This window comes from Vipera ursinii, assembly GCF_947247035.1.
Source record: "Vipera ursinii genome assembly, chromosome: 2".
Classification (NCBI taxonomy): Eukaryota; Metazoa; Chordata; class Lepidosauria; order Squamata; family Viperidae; genus Vipera; species Vipera ursinii.
This window is the reverse complement of record NC_139513.1, coordinates 152,696,361-152,718,051: the sequence shown is the minus strand read 5'-3', so window position 1 is coordinate 152,718,051 and position 21,691 is coordinate 152,696,361. Positions and strand designations below refer to the sequence as shown.

At 40.1% G+C, this 21,691-nt stretch overlaps 1 protein-coding gene across 3 annotated transcripts in view; it reads left to right on the top strand.

Moving 5' to 3' along the window:
* The first annotated feature begins 598 nt into the window (after nucleotides 1-598).
* LOC310634265 (aquaporin-5-like) overlaps nucleotides 599-21,691 on the top strand; it is a 381,927-nt gene continuing 360,834 nt past the window's right edge. For 2 of the 3 annotated variants that reach the window (XR_014491183.1, XR_014491184.1), the window contains exons 1-4: nucleotides 599-1,089; nucleotides 3,351-3,515; nucleotides 4,507-4,590; nucleotides 5,034-6,347. Coding sequence is in view for 1 of the 3 variants with exons in the window: in XM_083352474.1 (XP_083208600.1) it covers nucleotides 727-1,089; nucleotides 3,351-3,515; nucleotides 4,507-4,590; nucleotides 5,034-5,207 (786 nt within the window). In the remaining 2 variants the exon portion in view is untranslated. Of the gene's footprint in view, nucleotides 1,090-3,350; nucleotides 3,516-4,506; nucleotides 4,591-5,033; nucleotides 6,937-21,691 lie in introns of those variants that run through there. The other variant, XM_083352474.1, reaches the window with a different exon arrangement.

Genomic DNA, 21,691 nt, shown 5'->3' with positions numbered 1-21,691 from the left:
TACCTGATTCACCAGCTTCCCTAGGAACTCTAGCCTTGGGACAAATCAGCACATGAGAGCATGGTCTGGCTTTCAGGTTCTCCAGTCTCCCTCTGGAAAGAAATTCACTGAGGTAAAATATTCATTTCCCGAAGAACCCGGTTTGGCCAAGCTGCTTGTTATGATTGTCCAATGACTTTCCTGTTAATGAAAGGATTAAAGAAGAAGTAGACCAAAGGTGCCACAATCAAAATGCTTAAAAAAAAACATTCCTTAAACACACACACACACACACACACACACACACACAGACACAAACCCTTAACATACCAAATCAAATGTGCTTAGAAAAGGGCTGGGGGGGTGGGAAGGGGCAGAGTAAACAGACAAGGTGCTAATCTGTATGTCATTATGCAATTCTGTGGCTATCTCATAACAGCAAGGCCCTTCAACAGGGCTCCATTGTGTGGAGACAAAAATAAGGAAATCAACATCCAAATTGGAGCTTGCAAAAGGGGAAAGCTTAGACCTTGCTTGAAGATGGAAAGTTTCCAAACTCCAGAAGAGCAGGTAGAAGAGGGGACTGGCCACCTTCTTGGCTCCACCCACACCTGGGCACAATCCCTTCTTGCTACACCTACAGAGGGAAAGCTATATATATGTATATGTCTGCATGGCCCCAACATTTGGGCAATCCTTTTATATTTTTGGCCCTATGATCGCCAGTCCACCAGCTCCAGCCCAGCCATGAGGAAAGAAGTTTGCACCGTTGTTTTTCTCCGAGCCGTCTTCACCGAGTTCTTGGCAACAATGATTTTTGTGTTCTTTGGTTTGGGCTCAGCCCTGAAGTGGCCATCAGCCTTGCCAAGTGTCCTTCAGATTTCCCTGGCATTTGGCTTGGCAATTGGCACAATGGTACAGACCTTTGGTCACATCAGTGGTGGCCACATCAACCCAGCAGTGACCATCGCCTTCTTCGTTGGAAACCAGATCTCTTTCCTCCGGACGTTGTTTTACATTATAGCTCAGCTGCTGGGGGCTATTGCTGGTGCAGGCATCCTTTACGGCGTGACCCCCACCAATGCCCGTGGTAATCTGGCAGCCAATGGGGTAAGTAGTACCTCTCTCACAGGGTGGTGGAGGTCTAATAATTTGTATGAGGAATTCTCAGACAGGTCCATATTCTCCTAAGGGAGAGTTTGCATCTCAGGGGAAAAGAAGTAGCAGCTGCTCTGTTCTTGGACACTGGGGGAAAAGCAGCTTTTCCATTCCCAGAGAGCAGGTGGTGCAACAGATGGAATGCAAGGGGGAAATGTTCTCTTATCCAGACCCCTCAGCGTTTGCTAGCATGCATGGAGCTATTTACAGGGCAGAGCTCTTTGCAAATGTCCCCATATGCTAGGGGAGACAGTTTAAAAAGGAAAGCAAGAAATGCATTAACTCAATCACTGCTGTAGGTAAAAGGATCAGCAGGAACAGCGTAGAGAATCTACCTATAGTTATTGGTTGCTTATTAAGGATTCATCATTTTTCCTTTTCAAAAACCTTTCCCTGTAATTTCACACTTGATGCAAATTTGTGTGTATTGGCTTGGGTGCTCTTGGAAAGGCATCAAAAGAATGGTGCCTGGGATTTACATGCATGCACACAAGCCTACACATACACATCATTTACTATATTGTTCCTCCAAGTCTCCTAAGAAATGGCTTTTGGTAAACAGGGTCATCATTTCTGGTTCAATGCAAGGAATGAGGGCTTCGAACAGAAAAGGACAGCCAGCTACAAACATGTAGAATAGGCCTATCTCAAGATCCCCAGAAAAGATCACAGAGCAGCAATAAATTCATTGAACCCAAGGTTTCATCATAATAAATTAGATGAACAATCTGGGAAGCTTGTGAGAAACGTTATTAGAGTAGGACAAAAAAAAGATACAGAAAACAGCATGGAGATAATATTTGAAGGACCGTGTAAAAGCAAATCTCAAGATTTTGTATGGCCCTTGGTGACTGGAAAAGACACATTTATGTTTTCTTCTCAGCAAAGTGGACGTAGTTTGCCATTGTCATAAACCTCCCTTGTTGTTAAATGCAAGTGGGAGTTTCAGGTTTCATTTTTAAGAATTATAAGTAGAATTCAAGACTGGTTCTGTTCAGAATTATGCTATGATTTCAGATTATGGACAATGTGCCCTCATTCCATGCTTTTCCCAAGGACCACTTTTTTTTAGATTTTTTTAATCCTGCCTTTACTATTTTTGTAAATAATTCAAGGTGGCAAACATGCCTAATATATCTTCCTTCTCCTATTTTCCCCACAACAGCAGCCCTGTGAGGTGATTTGGACTAAGAGAGTGTGACTAGCCCAAAGTCACCCAGCCAGTTGTCATGTTAAGGCAAAAGTAGGACTCATTATGTCTTGGTTTCTAGACTGGTGCCTTAACTAGGTCAAACTGGCTTTTATTTCTCACTTTTATTTCTCCATCACATCTTACTTCATCAGTGCTTATTATCACAATGATTTAGATATTGCATCAATTGTCTAATTACGGCTATTAGACAAAAAACTTAAGGGGAGACAACTGAGAGCCTCTTGCCCCATCAAAGCTTTCTATTTGCATTATGACCCCAACTAAAGTAAGCATTGCCTTAGGGGGGAAATATATATATATAATTTAAAATGAAATATATTAGCACCAGTCTTTTCTAAGTCAAGTATAACAGATTCTTGGATTACGTATGATATCAGGACCCATTTAAAGGTCAAGGTTCAACTGAGGCTACCTAAAAGAAACTTTCAATCTATTCCAAATTACTGAACTCTCTCTTATCTTTGCTTCTGTTATCTTCAACAAGCCCCAATGGTTTTAAAGGCCATTTCACATAGATACAACATTATCCAAAGGAAAATATTCCAGATGGGATCAGCTGAGATGGGGCTTAATTTCTGTGACCAAGACACAATATGAAAGAGATTTTAAGAAATCAGGGCTGAACTCTTTTAACACCTAAAAAACCATGCTCTGGGGTGTGTGTGTGTGTGTGTGTGTGTGTGTGTGTATTTGCAGAGCTTTTTAAGATTCTTAGTTTGCTCTTTTGGGAAGGTGCCTCTAATCTCATGCCCTCTGCTGAAACTTAGTAAATGGAATTGTTTATTTGAGATTAAGGAACACACCCCCAGGGACACAAGAAAAATCATTGTACAGAGTTAATTGCAGATCACATCTCAAAACGTTTAAACCAAAAGGCAATCACAAAGACCTGTTTCACAGCTGAACACTCACAATTCTTCTCGATTTTTAGCAGAAGTGGCTTACTGACAAGAACATGCAAGATTAAAAGTCTAAACCTGTGTCCTTTTTCTTCTCACAGCTTAGTAACAACACAACAGCAGGTCAGGCTGTGGTAGTGGAGATTATCCTGACTTTCCAGCTTGTCTTCTGCATTTTTGCCTCAACTGACATCCGTCGAAATGGCAATGTGGGATCCCCATCTCTGTCCATTGGATTGTCAGTCACCCTCGGCCATCTAGTGGGGGTAAGTATTGTTTGTGCTCATTATGCAAAAGCCGAAGAAAGGAGCAAATGGAAGGAATGTACTAGTTCAACTCATCACTGCCTCCCTTGGCTGGTAACCACCCTCAGATCATAAGGTGCTATAACTTTATTTATTTATTTATTTATTTATTTATTTATTTATTATTACAGTCTGTGTGTACTCGTGTGCAAGCAGCTTATGTGTGAACTCCAGGGGCACTTGATCTTTAGGAATATGGGGATTTTCAGAGAATAGGATAACTTCCTGGGCAACTTCCTCCCAATTCTAAAGCACAAAATTTCAAAACAAAGTTAGGATCTACCATAGGCACCGTAGTCCAGGCGTTTCCAACCCACAGCCCGTAGGCCACATATGACCTGGGACAACTAGTAATGTAGCCCCACAAGATATAATAAAAATATTAAGAAATGAAGTTTGTTATTAATACATATAAACTGTGATATGTAATTAATATGCTGCCCAAGACAATTCCTCTTCACTCAATGCATCCCAGGCAAGCCAAAATGTTGGACACACTTGCTGTAGACAGAAGCTTCTGTGAGTGGTGTAATTAGCAGAATTCATAACACTCAGTCCTCACCCATCCATATGGTGCCTGTGTTGAGCTTCATGCTGGCTGTCTTTTCTCCAAACATCAGCAAAGATGGTAAAGCCTCTGTAACATCAAGCCACAGATGGAAGTGCCAAAATCACTCTTAAATAATAAATCTTCCTTGCTGTGTATTGCCTGATCTTTCCTGTTCACTGTGACTGGTGCTGGGAGCTAAATCTTTTGGAGGCCCTTTAGTGATTGGCCGCTGTGATCCAGAAAACCAGTTTTCCCATAATGTACGGCAAGGGGAATGCTAGCTGAATGACAATTGGCAGGTGGTCTTCCAGGGAAGCGAGTAGGCAGATTGTTAGATAAGTCTACCTTGAAGTGGCAAAAGAAGTCTATACGGTTAAGTTACTTTGTTTTTCTCTTGTACAGATCTACTTTACTGGCTGCTCTATGAATCCTGCCAGGTCTTTTGGACCTGCGGTCATCATGAAAAGATTTACCTCTGCTCATTGGGTAAGAAGTGGATTTATCATAGTGGCCTAGCCAGTGGTGGGATTCAAATATGTGAGCAATCGGTTCTCTGTGTGGATGCTGCTTCTGGAAGTCCATTCTGGGCCTGGGCAACAAAAAATTAGCTACCGGTTCTGCCAAAGTGGGCTGTGTTGCATAATATACTATGTCAAAACAAAACACAATATGCTATGTCAAAAGAAATTTTATTAAGTCTTAACTCAACTCATTATATCTTAACTCACTCAGAATATCATATTACATTCTGATTTGCACAACCTGTTAAAATAATAGCTAGCTTTTCAGAACCTACCAAACCTACTCAGTCCCATTTAATCAAGACTGTTGTGTTGTGCAAACCCACCAATAACTCTATTAACTGCGCTAACTAGCTTAATTGGGGAAATCTGAAAGTCTTTAACTAATTCCTTGTATTGGTTTCTCAGGTGTTCTGGGTTGGGCCCATTTCTGGAGCCATTCTAGCTTCTGTGTTGTACAACTACGTGCTGCTTCCTCACTCAATGAATATGTCTGAAAGGGTGGCCATCATCAAAGGTACTTACGAGTCAGAGGAAGAGTGGGAAGAGAAAGAGAAAAGCATGGAAATGTCTTCTCCATAAACAAAAGCAATCCAAAGGTGAGGGAGAGAAGGAACCTGACGGCTTGCGTGACAATAAACACTCCCTGTATACCTTGTAAGCCCAAGAACCTTCCCCCAGTGCCCAGGACCTGAAGAGGGAATGGAAAGAGCTTACTTGCCTAAATAACTGTCTTGAACCTGTGGTGTGAGTGCATGAGAAAACAACCTCCTGGGGCTGCAAAAACCTGGATGTGCTCCAGGACAATTCTATCCACATTTCTATTTTTTACAACAGGGCACAGTCTTGTCATTTGTTTAGATATTAACATTTGACTTCATGGCAGAAGTCCAGAATTTTTCATTATACAGGTTTATTGATATGCTCCAGGCTTTGGGGGAGGGGAGGGGCCCAGTGGCTTGAGCTCATCTCCTTTAGGCACCGATATTTGTCACCCTGAGCTGAGGGCAATTATGGTTGGCTTGTGAAAGAAGGAAAAACTGACAGCAGCTTTGCACTGGAACAGATGAGGATTTGTAGGAGGTCCCACAAAGGCAAAACTTTTGAAAAGAAGGCTGTGCTTTCAGATCCACAAATGGCCTTCTTTTCATAAAGTGTCAGGGAAAGCAATTTTCCTGCAGCCATTCCCTTCCTAAAGTGATTTCAGGGCTCAGAGGAAATACAGTGCATCCAAGTTCCTTGTTTTTGGCTTAATTCCCATCTTACACAGCTTCCAAGAAGCAACAGAGAGAACTTCTTTGAGGGCTATTCAGTAAAGCTCAGCCTGCCTCCCATAGCCATTTAGGCTAGTCTGACTCAGTTCTTCCAGGTTTCTGAGGGCTGAGAGAAAAGGGAGTGGAGAGTGAAGGATGGTCGCCATCATGTGTGCTGCTTAGAACAAGTCAGCAGGACAAGCCAGGGAAGGAGAAGCGCAGTTAATTGGTAAAAATGGGACCAGGTACAGAACTAACAGCAGGAGATGGAAGTTGGCTCTGGTATCTGACAACAGCTTATGCTTGGATTCCAGATACAGAGAGAGAAGCAGCACAGCAAGGTGAAGCTGCACAGGAGTGCAGTGCACTCATAACACCCCATGAATCACCATTTCACTCTCCCTTTCCTACCTCAGGGTAACACCAAATGAATTCCACCACCACCCCCCAAAAAAGAATGAGGATGTATGTGAAATAAATATACCAACATGCAATTTTAGACAGAATACTCCCCTAGCATGAGAAAGATGCAGTATTTCTTAGCATTCTGGGGAAAGATCAGGAGCAGATGACATCCATGTGGATAGCATTTATTTTTTTTTATCAGCTCCAAATTGGTCTCCAGTCAAGCTTAGGAAAGCCTGATTGATATATAGGGCAGGGGAGGACTCATTCTCCACTTAAGTATCTTAAATAAACTAATTTGATGTGCAGAGAAAAACAACCTTATCTGGCATGCCTACAGACCAAGAGAAAGTTTCTTGAGTGGCAACAGCCATGGTTCAAGAGAATGTAATGAAAGGCCAAGCCAAAGGTTGAATTTTAAGAAAACCTGCCTTTTATGAGGTGGGGGGGAAAGCCCTCATTCTCCACATAAAAGTCTGGAACAAATGTTTCACATCTGTCTGCTTTATAACTGAGCTTTGGAGGGAACAGGCCATGCCCAACTGTTATTTTTCTGCAAAAGAAGAATGTGTTTTGCTTGGAGCTCGGTTATTATTTGTGTTTCTGTAATATATTGTATTATTTATCATCAATAAAAAAGAAAGGCTGTGTACAACGACCTTTGGCTGAAAGTGTTTGAGATTTAAGGAACAGCTCTGGAGGAAAAGGGGCAAGGAAGTGAAGATGACAACACAGCTGCACAGTGGAAGGGCCGCCCTCTTTGTAAATGTATGCCATCTCAATTCATACACAGAAAAGTTAAGGTTTCACTCACACTTAATGCAACCACTATATTGATTCTTTTGACCCCCTCCTCCAAGGATATCTCTGACGAGCCATCTACTTCAAGTGTGAGAGACAGTAACTTAAACGGTTTATATAAAAAAAGCTGGTTACCTCAGGGAGCCAAATGGAGGCCCAAAGCCAACTGAAATGTTTACTTGAATTCACTTCACTCAAATTCACCATATCCAAACCGGAAGAACATCTTGGAGACAACAGTAGTTTCACCCTTTACATTTACATGTCTAACCCCAACCCCAATTTGTGCACTAGCCACACCACCCATCAATCAGAATTTCTGGTGATGGTGGGGAAACAACCTCACTTTTGATGGAGGAGCTCCTAAGCAGATGCTCGTCTGTGAAACCAGGATGTAAGATCAGTGGCGTAGCGTGGGTTGTCAGCACCCGGGGCAAGGCAAATAATTTGTGCCCCCTAACCCGTGGATTTTAGCACTCGAGTCTCTTCCACTAGCTCAGGAATTCTGGGAGTTGAAGTCCATGAGTCATAAAAGAGCCAAGGTTGCCTACCGCTGAGTTAGGTTCAAGGCAAAAAAGGGTCTCTGGAGAAGAGGGAAAATGCTAGTTTAAAACTGAAACAAGGCAACTTTAAGGTGCCTCAGCTGTGATTTAGGATGAGACAAAGAGAGGACATGGCGTTGAAAATGGTTAATGGGGCATGTTTGTTCCACTCCTAGTGGATGTCAAGATAAACCCCACGAGAGAATGACCTTACAACAGATGTGAATAGGCTTGGACTACGTTTGTAGATTGAGTGCATACATCACATGGAGCGATGATGGGCTTCATCAAGATTTATGATCCCACAATTGGCTAGTTTTCTCCATCTTGTCCTAAACCCTGGATACCAACCACGGGTTATGGCTTAGCATGTGGTGTGGGGTGACCCAACATGTTAGGCAACAAACAATGACTTCCAACTTACAATGCCTCAGCTTCCCAAGGTTATTCCAAAGCCGGAAAAGCCAACCAACCCACCCTGCAGCTTTGCCTGCTTAGGCTGAACCCCAGGAGTTCATACTTGCTGTGGCGCCTGACCTATTTTCTGCCCAGACGCTGCTTATCCAAGCCAAGCCGCCTCCTTCTCTTTGGCACCTTGCCCCAAAGATTTGCCGGACTGGCTGGAAACTCTCGCTGCTGGCGACGTGTGTCGGGGGGGCGTCCCGATCGCCTCCTGCAGGGGGAACCGAGTGGCCACAGAGAGTCAATACGGCAGGAGGAGGAGGAGAAGGAGGAGGAGGAGGAGCAGCAAGCAGCCGCAGGTGCAGCGGCTGCAGTTGTTACCTTTACCTCCGGGAAAGGAGGAGACGGGGGCGGGAGCTGGGTCGGGGGGGCGGGCTTGCAGGTTGAGAGCCAAGCGGAGGAGAGCCGCGGCGGGAGAAAGAGAGGGAGGTGAGACGCCGCCAAGCCTCCCCACCCCCATCCGAGAAAGGAGGCGATCCGTAGCCGCGAGAGGACGGGATCCCGCTCTGGCTGGGCACAGCAAATGCGGTTGCTTTCTACGCTCCGCCCACTCGCTCGCTCCTCCGACCCTCGGCGAAGCAGAATCGTCCCCCTCCGGCGAGCTTAATGGGCGCCCCCCCAGATGTTGCGCCCGGTGCGGCCGGCCCCCCCTGCACCCCCCACGCTACGCCACTGTGTAAGATGCAATGCTAGCTTACCTCAGCATGCCCTGACTTTTCTTTTAAGTTTACGAAGAAACAGGAAGAAGTGCTGCTTTGTTGCTTTCCATCTTTGCTGCTCCCATGCAAGATGGCAGAGCAAAAGGAAAAAAAATGACTGCTGGAAGATTGGTGGAGGGGGAGGGGTGCCCAAGCTATGGCATAAGCCAGGCATTTTTCCAAAGGACTTTTCCAAGGCAGCCGGGACTAGTGGCGCCACTGGGCTTCCAGCGATAGCCAACCTAGGTGTACAAGGCTGCTAGGATAATGTTCTAGTGATATGTTGACTGCCTTGAGTAGTTTGTAAAAATAATGAGAACAGGATACAAACAAAAATTGGCGTGACACGGCAGCCATGACTTGTATAGCAGTCTTTAGTTTCCTGTAATATTTTATTCTTAAGAGGACAATTAAAGCAGGCATAAGAGAGCTGTTAATATAAATGAGAAAAATGATATGCACAACAAAACCAACTGAGGTAATACTGATCACCCAGCTGACCTGATCCCTGGTCACTTGCCCTCTTTCTGTTGTAAACTACTTCAGTCAAATCCTCTTCCTTTGTAGCAAATTTATGAATAACACCAGCTCAGGGGAAGGATATAGGGAGTGGTTTATGAGTCTCACAGAAAGCCTATGGGGCAGAGTAAGCAATCTGGCATTCTGATGTGGCTAAAGTATAACTCTTGCTGTGGTTTACAATTGTTCATGCTTTGTAGATATGTTGAGGGTTGTAATTCAGCATACCATTGGCTACCTACTGCTTTTATCTGTCTTCAGGCAGGTTTAGTAATACCGCAGGTTTAGCTGAGATTATTTCTCTTTTGCAGGAGAACCCAATTTTGATGCAGCTGCTTCCAAGTACAAGCAGGAAGCTGACCCCACCTATTAAATTCAAGAGAAGGTGCATCAGCTTGGGGAAAAACAGTTGAGATCAAGAATAGATGAATATTTTAAGAACCATTTCAACACATGGTATAAACTTTGGCTGAGCCACCCTCTGTTTGGGGGTTTAGAAATAAGCTTTTCAGATAGGTGAGGAAATTAACACTTCTTCCTTTAGAAACTAATCACCAAAGAATGTGTTGATTGTTAGAATAAATCTGTTCAAAAACTGTTGGGGCTTAACATGAGCTTTTGACTCATTAATTACCTCTGTTCAGGCCATCTCCGAAATGCATATGATGCAGCATTCAGAGGAGGCCTAGAAAGGAAAATTTGGCACTAAGTTATTGAATAATCCATATGAAAGAACAAGCGATAATGGGCACTTGCAGACAAGATTGTTCCTAACCTTTAGACAGGAGTCTGAAGCCCATTTGCAGGAGTCCTCGCTTCTTCACTTCCCTTGTTTGCACTTCTGCAAGCACCAAAAACATGATAAGTCAGTCAAAGCTCATGCCCAATGAAAGTTTGCAAAAATTGCAGCCCTACCTATTTTCTGCTCCCTGAGCAACTGCAAATCCTAGAGCAATAAAATGTTCTGTCAGCCTTGCAAAGGAATCCAGACAAGAAGCACACACAATCTCTTTGATTAAAGTTGTATGTATAACAGCTAAGAGGAAAAGCGGAAGCCACCTATCTGTAATATATATTATCACATGATGTGCATATATAGAACAGAAATATAAAGAGAAACATGAATAAATGTGTGTGTGCATACACACAGACATATACATACACATACATTCATATATTCCTGTTTTCTGTTGTATATTTCTGTTCTGTATATGCACACACATTATATATTAGAGAAAGATAGCTGGCTTCTGATTTTCCTCTGTGTATACATACATATTACACACACACACACACACACAAATATATCTTTGGTCTTTTTTCAATCTCTTTTTTTCTTTGTATCTTCATTTCATTTCCTTACTTTTTTTCTTTTTCGCATTTACGTTATTATATTATATAAGCAAATGCAAAAACATTTAGATATTGAGGAAGAGATTAAATCTAAGGAGAAAAAGCTTATTTTGAATCCATTGGATAATAATTTAAGGATCTCAATACATTTATTGAAAGAACAATTTAACATGCTACTGGCTGATCAAGTAGCAACTAATTTGCGCTATGCTAAACACAATACTTTTTGTAACGCTAATAAGCCTGGTAGACGGTTGGCTTATCAATTAAGGAAGAAACAGAAATCACGTACTATAGATAAAATAGAATATAAAGGAAAAGAAGTCTACCAACAAAATTTGATTAAGAGGAGTTTTTTAGATTTTTATTCGAAATTATATTCTAAAGAAAATATACAAGCTTTAGATATAGACAAGTATTTACAGGGAGCTCATTTTCTGAGACTCTCAAAGGAACAACAACTTGAGATGAATTGCCCAATTACATCAGAAGAAATTTCTTTAGCTATTAAACAGTTGAAATTGGGCAAGGCTCCAGGAACAGATGGATTAACAGCAATTTACTATAAAAAGTTGTTGCTCGAAATGATTGAACCTTTAAAGATTTTGTTTAATGAAATTCAGACTGGAGGTGCAGTTCCTCCATCATGGAGTACAGCTTTTGTATCATTGATTCCAAAGGAGGATCAAGACCTTACTCAACCTAAAAATTATAGACCTATATCGCTTTTAAATACAGATTATAAGATTTTTGCTAACGTATTGGCTAATAGATTAATGCAAGTTTTGAAACAAATGATTCATAGTGATCAATCGGGATTTATATCTGGGAGGTATATGAAATATAATGTAAGACAAATTGTAAACTTGCTTGAATATTTGGATAAGAACAATCAAGTCTCCACAGCATTGATATTTTTGGATGCAGAGAAAGCCTTTGACCAATTGAATTGGCAATTTTTATTGAGAGTTGTTGAGGAGATGGATTTTTGGAGAAGGTTTTTTACATGCTATTAAAGCTATATATCAACAACAAACTGCACAAATTATAGTTAATGGGGGGCTAACAGAGACATTTAAAATTGAAAAAGGTACAAGACAGGGATGCCCCCTATCACCATTATTGTTTGTTTTAACATTAGAGATTTTATTAATTAAAATTCGAGAGTCCTCTATGATAAAGGGAATTAAAATAAAACAGAATGATTATAGATTGAGAGCTTTTGCTGATGACTTGGTTGTGATAGGATCTCAACCGTTACAGTCGGTTATAGACTTGATGGAAATTATAACTAAGTATGGTAAGGTTTCTGGGTTTAAGGTGAATAGTAATAAGACTAAGATATTATCTAAGAATTTATCTATGAGTGAAAGGGATATGTTATCTAAATTAACAGGTTTTGAAATAGTGAAAAAGGTTAAATATTTAGGAGTATATATTGCAGCTTCAAATGTAAAATTGTATAAGAATAATTATGAAACACTATGGTTGAAGGTACAAAGGGATTTAAATAATTGGAAAAAATTACAATTATCATTACTGGGAAGAATTGCAGTTGTTAAAATGAATGTTCTGCCAAAGTTTCTCTTTTTGTTTCAAATGATACCTATATTGAAAAAGGATGCCAACCTTGATCAATGGCAGAAGGGTATTAATAAATTTATTTGGGCGGGGAAAAAACCAAGAGATTTAAGATTTTACAAGATGCTAGGGAAAGAGGGGGACTCAAGGCGCCGAATTTGAAATTGTATTATGATGCGGTTGCCTTGACCTGGGTTAGTGATTGGCTTAATTTAACTAATAAGAAAATACTTCATCTTGAGGGATGGGATTTGGTATATGGATGGCATGCATATTTGCTTTACGATAAGAAGGTGGACAGGGCTTTTAAATCCCATATTCTTAGAAGTGCTTTATTGCGTGTCTGGAAAAAGTATTATTATAAGTTAAATTATAAAATACCGATTTGGGGAATTCCTGGACACGCGATAGAGGGCGTAACTATGGGAGTGAGTTTGGATATGGTTTCTTATAAGGAACTACTTAGATTGCAAGGGAATGATTGGCAACTTAAATCATTAGATGAGTTAAGACAAGAAAACATAAGTTACTCTTGGTTTCAATATACCCAACTGAAAGCTAGGTGGAAGTTAGACCAAAAGGTTGGCATCACAATTACAGATCAAAATTTAGTAAAACAAATTAGAGATTTAAATTGTGCACATATAAAGAGGATATATAATGCTTTAATTGAATTGGATTCGGAAGCGGAATTAGTTAAAGATTGTATGATAAAGTGGGCACAAAATATTCAGGAACCAATTTCGTTGGACACTTCGGAGATAATTTGGGTCAGAAATGTTAAATTTACTCAGGCTCAAAACTTAAGAGAAAATTTTTATAAAATGTTTTATAGATGGCATCTGGATCCCAAGAAGTTGTCTAACATGTATTCTAATTTACAGTCTAAATGTTGGAGATGTGGTAGTTTAGAAGCCACCTATTTTCATATGTGGTGGACTTGTAGAAATATAAAAGCTTTTTGGATTAAAATTTGGTGGAACATTCAAAAGATTTTTAAGAGAAAGATAAAGTTTTCTCCGCAATTGTTTTTATTGGGTATTGTTGTAGATTGTGATGTTAAAGAAACTAATTTGATGTTGAATATGATAACAGCAGCACGGTTACTGGTGGGACAATATTGGAAGAAGGATAGTTTGCCTACTATAGAAGAATGGGTGTTTAAAGTTTCGAATCTTGCAGAAATGTCTAAGATTTCTGCTTACTTGAAAGATCATTCACAAGAAATATATATTTCAGTTTGGAGGGGATGGATAGATTATATTCAGAACAAATATGGGACTAAAAAGTTCCATTTAGCTTATGAGTAGATTTTAGTGGGATATTGTTATTGGTACTTTGTAGGTAGTTATGTTAAAGGGGAGTTAAAGCACATTATGAATTTGGTTAATTGTATAGCATAATTTTTATTTAGAATATGATTATTATAACTATAATCCTGTATTTAGCTCGGGGAAGTGGGTGGGTTTGGGGTGGGGGGGATTTGGGGATATATTGTAAAATTTTGTTTTTGTAAAACTCTTTAATAAAAAAAACTTTTTTTAAAAAAACATATTTATTCTGCAGATATAGTTGACTCCAATGCCGGGTTCATTTTCTGTCACTTTACACTGTATTGTAATAACATTATTTTAATTATAATTTAAAATGTAAGGGGAAGTACAATGTTTTATGCCAAAAAATAGAAATCTTTTCAGTATTTATTTCTCATTTTATACATTTTCAATAGCCATACTCCTTTTTTTGGAAATTGCTTCTTCTACCTGTTTTTAAAAAGTGTACATCTCTATATTTTAGAAATGGCAGAATGTAAAATATTTTCAGAAAGAAGAAAACGTAAGAGTCACACAAGCTTTTTTCAGCACATCAAATATAGCAAGTTTATTATTTTAGCAATATGTCATTTTTTCTTCACTTTTTTCAATATGAAAAGAGTTAGGCTGCTTCAGTCAGTGGCACTGATAGGAGGTCTGAAGCACTGTATCTGAATTATATTCAAAGTCTATTATATCCTAATTATTTATATTACCATACTTTTCCATAAACATGATGATGATGATTTTAGCAATTGGAACAAGTTCTTACATATCATCAAAACAAGCATTTCCTGTATACTAATTGAGCATGAAAAACACATGCTAAGGACAGTGGTGGGATTCAGCCGGTTTGCAGAACCAGTAGCTAATTTTTTGTTGCCCAGGCCCAGAATGGAGTTCTGAAAGCGGCATCCACACAGAGAACTGGTTGTTCACCTATTTGAATCCCACCACTGGATAAGAACTATGGTTCAACAAGTAAAAGCATCAAGCCAACCTTGCTTATATCTCACGAAGCTAAGCAGGGTGGATCAGGACAGCAGTTGGATGGGAGACCACTAAAAGATACACTGAAGAGTTGGAAAACATCCCAGAAGTAGGCAATGGTGAATCTCTTCCATATATTGCCAAGAAAACTCCATAAAGTTACCACAATTTTAAGCTTAAAAAAGGGATACTTTTTAAAGGAATATACCGTATTTTCCAGCGTATAAGGCGACTGGGCGTATAAGACGACCCCCCAACTTTTGAGATGATTTTCATGGGTTAAAAAGTTGTCTTATACGCCGGAAAATACGGTATGTTGTTCTCTTAGATAATTAATCATGTCAGTGTTATGCCCATCATATTTACTTATTAGCAGGATAATGATGAACTGTTGAGGAATACAGAATCAGCCTTGAAAAAGAAACATGGCCATCATTAGGAAAATTTGAACTTAAGCCTGGAAAAATAGGAGTGAGAAAGAAACTCAAGATAGTCCCACTGTGATTTTCTTTAGTATAAAAAGAAAGCTTTAATAATCTTTCAAGATTGTGTAATTATAGTCTAGGTCAATAAAAGTAGAGTTCTAGTATTTCTTGTACCTGTACATTTTCTGACCTGGTCTACCTTAAAGGCTTGACATCAACTCATTCATATAAAAAAATTGTCAAACAATGAATAATTAAGGAAAGCTTTATACAGCCCTAAACAAAGAGCAGGACCACGCTCCCATGCCATGTTGGTTGATCAAATATACTCATGGGTTCTTTTGATTGACGTATGTACATGCAGCATCTCAAAAATTTAAGAGAAGAGCATTTTGATGTTTTTAAGGGGGATTTTGAAAAAAATGCATGAGGAAGAGTTCTCTTGCAGTTATTTAAAGCCTTGTTTATCTCAGCATTTTCTTTACTGCCTTCCAGTACTTCAGTGATAAATGTCTTAGAGAAGATATCTGGGGAGGTTGGATGTTTTATTTTACTTTAGCTTATATCATTGACCTAATCTATGTCCACACTTACTAATTTGGAGATACAGGTTAATGTTTAGTTTACACCTTTTCTTTCAGTTTTATTTGATGGAGTTATCCCGAGTTAACGCTTTGAAAATTCCTATTGAATTGTCACCCACAGATTTAGCTATTCAAAGTACTACTGGTAGTGGATCTGGGCTGAAAAACTCCACACTCCACACCATTCAATGGCCGCAAATAGATATACTACCGTATAAAAAACTCCTTGGGCATCCAATGGTTCCTCCCCACTTCCTCAGCTCATATCTGCCTTAGAAAACCAGTACAGCTTCTCCCATTCATTTCTTGATCGCTGAAGTAAAAGTGTTACCTCTTTAATGCTTGTTTGTTATTTTAAAGTTAAGGCAATGTGCCAGTTTAAGAGCAAAATAATTTTAGCTGCAAACTGTTCCTTTCTCCTGTCTTATTAGTAAAGCCATTGTTTCCAACAGGGCCTCTTAACTGTGTGTGCTGCCTGGAAAAAGCCATCCTGCAGTGATTATTTAATCCCAATCCTGAACAACCAGCCTTGCTGGCTTGTCACTCTAATCTGGCTGATAAAACACTTTGGAGCTATTGATTAGCTTTCTACAGATTCATATCTAACAACTCTTGGTCAGGTTTGTGGGTTCTGCAATGCTGGCTTTTAAAGAAGGCCCTGCACTGATTGTCTTTTTTTTTTTTAAACTGGATCAGAAATGAGACAGGGTAATCTGATGCCCTGGGGCCTCCCACAAATGCTTGGGATTTTTAACACATATTAATAGGCATTAAAGGGACATGGTGGTTCAGTGGGTTAGGACGCTGAGCTTGTCGATCAGAAGGTCAGCAGTTTGGTGGGTCAAATCCCGAGTGCCGCGTAACAGAGTGAGCGCCTGTTACTCGTCCCAGCTTCTGCCAACCTAGCAGTTCAAAAGCACGTAAAAATGCAAGTAGAAAAATAGGGACCACTACGGTGGAAAGGTAACAGCATTCCGTGCGCCTTTGGCATCTAGTCATGCCGGCCACATGTTCAGCTCTTTGGTCCTAGCCCGGTTCCCTTTTGGGAGGATGGGTGCAGAATGCCAGCCAAAGACCAAGGGTGGCTTCTAGCCCCAACTGGAAAATTCTACCTAGGCTGCAAGCTTCCTACATTAGGAACATATAAAGATGATATAAAGACGCATGTGCGGGGGAACCTTTACCTTTACCTTTAAAGATGATAGATCATTAAGCCTGACTCTTTTGTAACAATCAGGCAAGTGTCAGAATGGGTGGACAGGCAGGCTTCGCTGGCTGACTTGTGGTAGAGAGGACATGTGGTACAGCAGAAGGAGCTGAGCTCGCTGATACCGCATAACACATTTCTCAGACAGAGAGAGGACATCAGATTTGAGGATCCACTCTGCATGGACCATGTGTTCCTAGTTTGATCACTAGGTGGCGCTCAAAGGCACTGGCAGGGCTTATGTCAAAGTGACAAAAAACTGTGACAATTCTATGCATGTAAGAAAAGGTGGAACTTCATCAAATCACCACAAACCATTACTATTGTTGCTTTGTTCTTTTTCTTAGAGAGAGAGAGAGAGAGAGAGAGAGAGAGAGAGAGAGAGAGAGAGAGAGAGAGAGAGAGAGAGAGAGAGAGAGAGAGAGAGAGAGAGAGAGAGAGAGAGAGAGAGAGAGAGAGAGAGAGAGAGAGAGACGCTTCTCAATTGATACTGGGTCCCATGTGTTGCTGGAATACAACTGCCATAATTACCAACAGATGCTGAAAGGAGGTCAGGGATGATGGGCCTTTTAATCCAGCTTCTGGGAACCCAAGCCCAAGAAGCATGGCAGAGATCTACCAGCCTGGCATCCCCAGATGAATTGGTGGCTAGGGCAGCAACCAGCTGCTGGAAGGGAAGGGACACACAGGCACTGAAATCAACCAGAGACGGGACTTCCACTAGAATGGAACAATGCACTGGAAACCAACTGCTCTGAAGGGCTTAAGTAGTAAATGGCCATTTTGAACTGAAGCTGGAAAACACAGGCATGGGGTACATTTGCAGTGGGAAGGAGGAGGAGGAGGAGGAGGAGGAGGAGGAGGAGGAGGAGGAGGAGGAGGAGGAGGGGGAGGAGGAGATCCATTCAAAAGAGCTGTGGTGGTGCAGTGATCAGAATGCATTATTGCAGGCTAATTCTGCCGACTGCCAGCAGTACGATTTTCACCAGCTCAGGGTTGATTCAGCCTTCCATCCTTCTGAGATCTGTAAAGTGAGGACCCAGATTGTTGAGGGGAGGCAATCTATAAACTGCTTAGACAGAGCTGTAAAGTATTGTGAAGTGGTATATAAATCTAAGTGCTATCGCTATTCCTGCACTGAGGAAGTGGGTGAGTGGCCTGTACTGGTGATGGGCCAAGCAGAAAGTGAGAATTCACACTTTGGCACATCAGCCCAATTTACTGTAACCATAAGCTTTGTATAATTTCAGTATTTGGGCTGAAATACAGGAGGAAGAGAAGGAAAAGGAGGAGGAAGAAATGTGCTTTGACCTCTTTGGGGTGGGATAAAATGATTTGCAAATCAAAATAGCACACCATTTGAATTAAATTAAAGTAAATTATGGCTTTGCAAAGAATTCTAATTAAGGTGACAGGGCTTTTCAATCAGAATCAGAGATGCTGGAAGCCTTGCCTTTGGCATTCTGTTGTTATCTTCATAATAGTTCTCATAAGCCACTCTGGAGTCAAAGGGGAATGTGGCACACAAATAAAGGTTCCCACCTTCCAAATTACTGTGGCTGTGTTGAGGTGCTAGCTGCACAAATGCCACAATTTTGCTTTCAAAAGTCTTCCACACCAACAAAAATGGTAAACAGTAGTTTAGACAACTTTACAGGAGAAGGGCAGATAGCAAGTGCATTACAGTATTCTCTGATGGTAATGATGTGTTTATCAGAATTTGATTGGATTTTGTTTTATTTGTTTTGGGGGATTTTTTGACAGAGGACAAAAAAGAGTCTTTTTAGCATAGAAACAATTTCTATAGTAAAAAAAACAGGAAGGAAGGAAGGAAGGAAGGAAGGAAGGAAGGAAGGAAGGAAGGAATATTATTAAAATGAAAGAAAAAACTACTGTGTGACACAGTACAACAAGCATTTCTGTAGTTATTTACAGTAGCAAAATAATAAAATCTTATTATTCAGGCTTGTACAAATTGTTAAGAGTGCAGGATCTGATGCTTTTGTCAAATAATTAAATAATTTAAATAATTAAAGCAGCATCCCTCACTGTGCCTCAAGCTCTGTCCCTTTCATATGTATATGTGACATCATGGCATACTTACAAAAGGGAGGGAACTTGCAACATGACCAACCGTACAGAGCTGCTTTCATAATTTCACTTCCTTGGCCTCCTCCTCCCCTAAGCAGGTAGAGCCCATTTTTGTACCCTTTCCATGGTGGGAAATCTTGCTGTAGTCACTGCTATCCTTTGCTAAGTGGTTTTGTGAGCCTTGTATAAATCAATGGTTCTTTTAAGCCTCACATAATTAGCAGCCAGGGGTAGGCAACCTTGGCTCTTTTACTTGTGGACTTCAACTCCCAGAATTCCTGAGCCAGCATGGCTCAGCTTAGAAACCTCTTTCTTTCCCCTCAGCATGGCTGGCTCAGGAATTCTGGGAGTTGAAGTCCACGAGTCATAAAAGAGCCAAGGTTGCCTACCCCCGGCCTAGGGCAAAACAGTTAAGGGGTGCCTTGACTGTTATGAAGGTTCATCATGCCGATCTTCATAATGGGAACTCTCAGGAAAATATCAGCAGGCCTTACCCTGAATTTGAGACTTTTCCCCCCTTTCTCCTTCCAGTTCCACATAAACAAACCTTGTTGGATATTCTGGGATTGCTTAGCAAATCTCTAGATACTACCATTTTAAATATTCACTTAGGTTATACCCTACGGGTTATTTTCCTAACAGGTAACTAACCACAGGTAGTCCTCGACTTACAAACATTTGTTTAATGACCGTTTGATGTTACAATGGCCCTGAAAAAAGTGACTTATGACTGCTTTTCACACTTGCAGCATCCCCATGGTTTTAAGCAGTGCTTTTTTTGTAAAAGAAAAAGGTGCAGGAACTCACACATGTCATACAGCCCGCCTTGCCCTACCCTACAAGGTTCCATCCAAAAAAGGTGCCGGAACTCCGTTCTTAGCGTTCTATGAGAAAAAAAAGCCCTGGTTTTAAGATCAAAATTCGGGCACTTGGCAACTGGCATGTACTTAGGACAGTTGTACTGTCACTGAATCATGTGATCACTATTTGTAACCTTCCCAGCTGGCTTTTGATAAGCAAAGTCAATGGAGGAAGCCAGATTTGCTTAACAGCTGCACGATTCACTTAACAATTGCAGTGATTCGCTTAACCACTTTGGCAAAAAAGGTCACAAAATGGGGCAAAACTCACTTAACGACTTCCTTGTTTAGCAACAGAAGTTGTAAGTTTTGAGCTTAATTGTGGTTGTAAGTTGTGGACAACTTGAATAAATAAATCCTATTTATTTGCCCAGATTACAAATGCCTACAGCCGGGGTAGGCAACCTTGGCTCTTTTATGACTCGTAGACTTCAACTCCCAGAATTCCTGAGCCAGCCTTGAATTGAACTCCAGGAGTCATAAAAGAGCCAAGGTTGCCTACCCCTGGCCTACAGGGACATTTTTTACCATTTGCTATAAAATTGTGCATATTGCAATGGATTGTTTATCCAGAGGTTTTTACCATGTTGCTGCACGATTTTCATGAATGTAATAAAGATCTTTGACAAACATTATAAACAAGACCAAAATGTCCTCTGCATGTAATAATAATTTATTCTTCAGTTTTGCTCACAAGCACTCCCTGAATTTGTTGTTTTAAACATACCAAAGATTCCAAGACCAAATTAAATACCAAAGGACGGGGTTCACATCACATCTTGATTACTCTGGAGATAATTCCATTGATTATTATTCATGAGGAATAAATTAGAATAACAACAATCTATTCAAGAAATAAATTCTACAGGAAAATTATTTCTGTTCATGTCTTGTACCGAAAACTCAGTTTGTACCGTATCAAAGTTTTTCTCCACATCCAGTAATGCCTAACAGTTCTATAATTTTCTTCAATATAAAAAACTAAGTCATCAAAAACAATCTAATATTATCAAATATTTCACATTCTGTCATAAAGCAGGATTTCCCTGATGAATGATTGATGGTAATACCTTCTACAATCTGTATTTCAAAATATGTGTAAAATTATGACAAGTGTAACACATAATTGGACAGTCCTTTCTTTTGTTCTTGAGTTTATAATAGGATTTGCCAAAGTAAATTGCTGATGTGTTTGATTGCAATTAGTTTTATTTTGCTTTTTGACAGTGACAAGGAAGACGTTTTGTTGTGAAATTGTACTCTTTTGCATACACACAAACTTTTTTCATTTCTTTAAAAAAATTATTTGTCTATCATCTATCTGTCAATCTAGCTATCATTATATGTACAGTACATGTTTAGCATTTCTGGCTAGAGTATATCTTTCAACAAATCCCCAAGTGATTTAGCCATGACTTTTTTTAAAAAAAAATGTGGAGAAAACAGCACATCCAAGCAATGCATTCAAGGAGTCTTAACTGGCCTGCCATTTTCAATTTTCTTATTCTGGACCTGTCAACATATCAATAATGGATGTAAGAGTTTTTGTCAATTTCTGTTGGCTGAAGAATTCATCAAAGCATACTATTCTGAATTAAATTTTTGCCTCCAACTGTAACCATTGATCTGCTTGAATAATTTCTGAGAGTCTTCTTTGGTCTAATCTAGTAGAACATTTCTTCATATGCACACCAGCTTCACTCAGTCATTGTAATATCAGGTAGATTATTAAGCAAACTCACTAAGTGGTTGACAGTGCTAGTGATGTGTAAACAGGATGGGATGAAAAGATGCAGAAAATTAGACTTGATGATGTCCATTGATGAAATGGCAGAAGGCAATAGTTCCAATAAAAATAAATTCTATTCCATTAACCTATGGGGGGAAAAACAGTGAAAAGATTGAAAACAAAGCCAAAATCACCCAAGGGAGCTGGTGGAGGAAGTTGATTCAACAATTAAAATTCTATTGACAATTCAAAT